The sequence below is a fragment of the Neltuma alba genome, unplaced genomic scaffold, assembly GCF_004799145.2.
Source record: "Neltuma alba isolate B1F8T4 unplaced genomic scaffold, ASM479914v2 tig00011709_pilon, whole genome shotgun sequence".
In the NCBI taxonomy this organism is placed as follows: domain Eukaryota; kingdom Viridiplantae; phylum Streptophyta; class Magnoliopsida; order Fabales; family Fabaceae; genus Neltuma; species Neltuma alba.
Window position 1 is genome coordinate 674905 of NW_021636345.1, and position 6055 is coordinate 680959.

The following is a 6055-nucleotide window of genomic DNA, read 5'->3' on the forward strand; positions in this document are numbered from 1 at the left end:
AAACTAGTCCTGCTAGGCTGCTACTATATTACTCTAGGACTGTCTCTGACGTTAACGAACATGTTACATTTTTTGTTAATTTAGAGCGCAGGTCGTATCTTCTAATAGTCACCGACATAGGCAAAGCTGACACTCGTCAGTTCACAACACCCCAACCATATACCCTATCTATAACAAAAAATGTCGGGGGAAAATTGATATAAACTCTGCACTGGTTAGTTATTCGGCGGCACCTTAATTCTAAGCTATTAACCAGCTCAACTATCAATTTCGGTGATAAAATTGGACAAGAATCACTAGAGGGAAAAGATAGAAAAGAAGGCTAACATATAAAGGTAGTCTGGTGTTCATATGTGATTTATCAGTAAGACTGCGTGCAATTCAAGGGACACATACTAGTAATTCGAATTTATAGACAAATCATTATCAATCATTACTTGTCATGACCGTATCACACTCAATTATTTGATCATGGTCATTTCTGTTTTATCTGCTGCATATTTTGCTACAAGGCAACGATTCATTATCATCTGATTTCCATTATTATTACATAATAGATATTCCAGTCACTTACTTTTAGGAGGAGGTGGATCTCATTCAGAGGATGGAACATTCTCGAACTCGATCTCTGGTACGACGTTTCTTGTATTGGCGATTCTCTTTTCCCCCGCTTTTGCCATGATTCTGTTCCATCCTTTTCCTTCTCATTCTGCACCCAAACACAGCATATACATTCATTAATCAAAGTGTGCTAAGAGAGGCATTAACCTCCAACTTTTATAAAACCCATACTTGACCCCCACTAGTTTCCTGTTAATCCCTTTTCGGTGGCATTTGCGCGCTCAAAACCAATAATTTCCCCCCTCCCAAAAAAAAAAAAACAGCCCTCCCAAAAGAAAAAAAGGGGCTCGAGTAAAATAGTCCGGATTCAGAGCATAAAACGTGTGATATCGGGACATACTTGCACGGATCAGCCTTGAGGAATTGCTGACCGCCGATAATCTTAAGAAAATTACAATAAAATCCTTAAAAAAAAATTTACAAAACAAATATTAGAAATTGTCATTTTCTATTTGTGCTTAAATTGTTCTTGAGACTTTGTAATAATTATTTTTCTTTCATGAGACCTTATTATAATTCTTTCTATAATTTTTTGACATTTTTCAATTTTCAAAAATTTCATTAAAAGTGGGCGAAAATCTTATTAATTAAAAGAACTTTAATTTAAAAGTAATTTTAATTATGTGTAAATCACTTCTGTTCTAAAGATTTTTGCCCATAATTAATTATAACTTGGATGCACCCAAAAAAGAGAATTGCGCTCTTAGTCCATAAATTTTTCAGACACGTACTTCTAATCAAATTTTCGTCTCATTCTTTTGACCACTATCTTCTAACCCCCCCCCCCCTCTATGTACTTCTCTAATCAATAATGCCTTCTTTTAGCCTGTTTTAAAACATCTAAACGAACATCATGCAAAGCTAAGATGCTTACTCTTATCCAAATAGTGAAGTCTTATGTACGACTAGTTCTCTTCCACTTGTCGAAAGCAAAATAAATAAATAAAAATATTGACAAGATACATCTTTAATCAACTTATTCCCTAATAGAGGGATACGTATTACATATATATATATTTTAATTGTTTATCTTTAATCTGAACTGTTTAAATTTTATTATTTTAATTCAAAAACGAAATATAGAAGTAATTTAAATTCAAATTGAGACTTTCAAACAAAATAACGATATAAATTTGAAAATAATAAAGAAATTTAGGTGGTATAGATCTGACTTGACAGTTCAGAGAAAAGCAAAACGGCAATATCGTAGCAGAGAACTCGCAATTCTTATCTTCCAAGAAGAGTCTATTTAATATACAAAAGACGAGCTCAGAATCCACATCCATATCTGGCAACTTCAAATCATACCGTAAAGAATAAGCATAAGTTCGCCACCTCAATCATAGAGAATAGGACGCAATGAATTAAGATTCCAGAAAAAAGGGTTTATGAAATCCCACCAGGGGGCATCATATGCCTTAGTGAAACAGTGACGTGAAAACTAGTTCGACGTCAACGACCCATGGGTCCTCTCTATCCCCCCCCCCCCCAACGAAAGAAAGCTAACTTGACGGAACGCCGTGACCTAATCTTTTATATCTTGACATTCATAAAAACAGAAATCGCTTCAGCAGAAAACTTTACTTTCAAGACTAACGGAGTATTTTGCTTAAAAAAAAAAAAGACCAACAGACTAAAGAAATGAAGCGGACCCCATGTCGACCCTGCAATATCGGCGGCGAACTGTGGAGTGACGAACTGAGCATACATTAATTTAACTGTTTATAAAAAGCAAAAATGACTATTTTGCCAACGGCTCCTCCTCAAAGCTCGGTGGCAGAAATAACCCAAAGAGTTCTGAATAGACTCTTCCCAAGCTGAAATGCTTGTGAAGTACATTCCATGCGGAATTCTCATCTTAAGAAGACTTCTAAAATATATTCACACACTTATCTCGCATTCTCACCTAGCAACCACTTCCAACATCTAATTTAGATTGGTTTTAAGTAGTCCATCTTCAATTTAATTTTGATATTTTAAACAGTTTTTATTTTAATAGAAAAAAAATTAAAATAAAGATCACAATACTAACATTTCTTAAAAAAATATATTTATTACTAAAAACGTTGTAAATTGAAAATTATAATTTGAATCACAAATTTCATCATTTGACCCCAAAAACCATCATAATTCAAAAAAGAAACTACGTCTATGCCTAATTCCCGACAGGCATTCCGGACTCCAATGAATATTTACACTTCTTGCAGTTTTAATATTAAACTCGTTTCTCTACTGTTTGTAGACAACATAGACTCTTTTTCCATTAAAAACAGACGAACTTGAAAATTTTTCTGTTGTATTAATTTCTCACACAAAATAGTCACGAGACCAGCTCAAATAACAGAGAGAAGACTAGAGTTCGAACCAAAAATTCCATATATGAAAATAAGACTATAGTAGATTTCTTTTTCCTAAAGTTATTCAAACCTCGGCTACTATAATCTTTTTTCTGGGAAACAGAAGATAAGAGAAGACAGAAGGGTAGGGGGGAAAAATAAGTTTTTAAGCTCAGAAGTTGTGATAGGTTTATGTAACTAAACAACAAAAGAATAACTGGGGAAAAATCGACTTACCTCTACCTAGGGAGTCAAAAAAATCCACCACGAATTCTATTCTCTCCATTATGGGTAAGGGTCTAGTTAGAACCAAGAAGATAAAAAATCATATTCAACCTATCAAATTGCCATTACTCTGACTTGTTGTATAATTGGACAGAAACATAGTTCCGCACTAATCTAACCCAGATTGGGAAAAAGCAGGGGGTTCTGCGGCAAGCACTATCATATATTTTGGAGTAGCTTTCGAAGGGTAAAAGCACTTTCTTTCCTCGTAAGAAACGGAAAGTCAGAAATGATGTCTGACATTGGATCATCAAACCGAGGATAAGAGATGCACCAACTCAACAATCTTCCTTTCAGAACAGGAAATCATTCCACAGTTCAAACAGAGGAGCACCCAACAGAATATGAAAAATAATTCATGGAAAAAAGTAGTAAATATTAACATAGTTAGCCACCCAAAAAGAAAAAAAACAAATTGCATCCAATTGTTCTGGGTTCATAGTAACCAAAAAAGTAGAAAATTGAAGAACCAATGCATGGTGAGGCACGGCTAATCCAAACTACTAAAACATGGGACGGAACAAACAAGAATACTAATGAGCAGTACCAATAAAGCAAAGAAGGAAATAGACAACCAACCAACAAAAGCTAATGACACCAGAAGATGTCCTAACGGAAATAGAATTCTCATCAAAACTTATCTGCCCTGTCCCTTTTCTCGTTATATGCTTTTCAAATTTTGGTTTAGGTTGATTGGTCCTCACTTGGCCATCATGACTTTGACGAATTCCTCATAGTTGATCTGCCCATCACCATCAACATCAGCTTCACGAATCATCTCATCAACTTCTTCATCTGTCAACTTCTCGCCAAGATTTGTCATGACGTGGCGGAGCTCAGCCGCAGAAATAAAACCATTCTGATCCTTGTCAAAAACACGGAAAGCTTCCTTGAGCTCCTCCTCAGAATCAGTATCTTTCATCTTTCGGGCCATCAGGTTGAGAAACTCTGGGAAATCAATGGTACCATTTCCATCAGCATCAACCTCATTTATCATATCTTGAAGTTCCGCCTCTGTCGGGTTCTGGCCAAGCGATCGCATCACAGTGCCAAGTTCCTTGGTTGTGATACAACCTGTAACATACTATCATGTTAAAAAATAGTAAAAGACACGAAACTGGTTCAGCCATGACACAAAACACATAGATAAATAAATAAATCTTTCAGATGTTATAATGAAGTTTTAAAGCATGTCAAGAGATTTCGACTAGTGTTGCTCTATAAAAAATTGGGAAACTAATCAGGCTTATGGCCTTCAAAACAAGGAAATCGCTAAGCAAACACTATAATCACTAATCCTCTTTTCAACACGACCAGAGACACTTCTAAAACTGAGCATAGGGAAAACTACAATCCACTATTGAAGGAAAGATAAGTAGAATGCCACAAATTCTACTTACTTGTCAGAGATGTAGTGCTACTGAGTACCGACCACAGGGTGATGGCACTGATAGATCGACTAACAAAAATTTTAAGATTATCAAGCTAATTTATTATCCGCAACATTAAAATAAAGTTAGGTCCATAGGATAAAAGCCAAAGTGCAGTCCAAATACACTACAGCGATGTAAAAGGGCCTTCCAACGTAAGAACCATTTTGTAGTGTAAAATTTAAACTACAAAATGTCTTACGTTTAGGACCGGAGGAGTAGAACCGAAGCCATAGAATCTTTTATATATATATATTATTTCAGAGGCAATCTGATCAGGTCAGACAAGAAACGAAATATCAAGCCAGGAAATTTTCAGAAAGCTACGATACACCATAATCCAGACAGAATATAGCATATAGAATCACAGAAGCCACACGCGAGACTAACGAAGCGCCAATACGACAAAACAAAGAAATACCGCGAGCCACTCGCATTTCATACACCTCAAAATCAACAGCGAAAAGTCAAACAAAAAGGAACCCTAGATCAGCCAGAAAATTTCAAATTGGAATAGGGACGGGAGCGAACTTGACGTACGGAACAAAAGCAGGAAAGCAAACAAGGAGCAATCAGATCTAAGAACACATCCAGAGTCAATAATTGCAGAGAAAATAAGATCGAAGATTAAATGAAAGAAAGATTAAAGAGATCTGAGAGTGGAGACCATCTCCGTCCTTGTCGAAGAGGCTGAAGGCCTCCTTGAACTCGGAGATCTGGTCGTCGGTGAGCTGATCGGCCATCGGTGGAGGTGTCTGGGTAGCAAGAAATTAAGCGATTCCCAAGGGAGAAGGGAGTAAGACAGGCGGGGGTCGATCTGAGCGTCACTCCTCTGATGAGAACAAGAGCGAAGGAGTAGGCCGTGTATATATATGCGGGCAAAGCACGGTCCAAAGAAAAAATGGCATCTGATGCTCTCTCATCCGCAAGGACTGCCTTTCTCTTCCCTAAAACTTCCTCTAAATCGCTATTTTAATTATTCATTTAGAATTACAATTTTAATTAAAAAGGTAGTATTGCTGTTGTTGTTAGCATTTTATCTCCCAATTCCTCATAAGAATGTCATGTTTTATCTCTCTTTTTTTAATTAGACAACTTAAAATTCTCATCCCCTCTGAGAGGCAATCTACACACCCACACTTTACCAATCCCTACTTTGGTTTTTGTGGGAATAGAACCCATAACTTCACGAAAGGAGATATATAGAGTGTCATTGGACTAGGTGGTTGTTGGCATCATGTTTTATCTCATTAAAATGTATGCTTTTTATTAGAATGTCGTTGGATGAGATTGAGAGAGCTAAAATTTCCTTACTTTTAAAATAGATTTTGATGACTTATTATTATAAAATTGTATTTTGTCTTAAAAACACAAAACTAAAAT

General features: G+C 36.1%; 1 protein-coding gene across 1 annotated transcript; it reads right to left on the reverse strand.

The window, feature by feature from the left end:
- Window positions 1–593: 593 nt before the first annotated feature.
- On the reverse strand, window positions 594–5530 carry LOC114717154 (calmodulin-7). Its single transcript, XM_028902248.1, has 3 exons — window positions 5340–5530; window positions 3947–4316; window positions 594–709 (listed from the first exon to the last, which is right to left on the reverse strand). Exons 1-3 carry the CDS (start codon window positions 5413–5415, stop codon window positions 598–600), a joined length of 558 nt encoding a protein of 185 aa, XP_028758081.1. The 5' UTR covers window positions 5416–5530; the 3' UTR covers window positions 594–597.
- Window positions 5531–6055: the final 525 nt, after the last annotated feature.

Coding starts and splice junctions, on each gene's coding strand:
- LOC114717154 (XM_028902248.1), bottom strand. CDS start 5,415: ATGGCCGATCAGCTCACCGACGACCAGATCTCCGAGTTCAAGGAGGCC. Junction 4,317..5,339: donor CTTCGACAAGGACGGAGATG/GTCTCCACTCTC, acceptor AGTATGTTACAG/GTTGTATCACAACCAAGGAA. Junction 710..3,946: donor GTCAAAGTCATGATGGCCAA/GTGAGGACCAAT, acceptor GTTTGGGTGCAG/AATGAGAAGGAAAAGGATGG.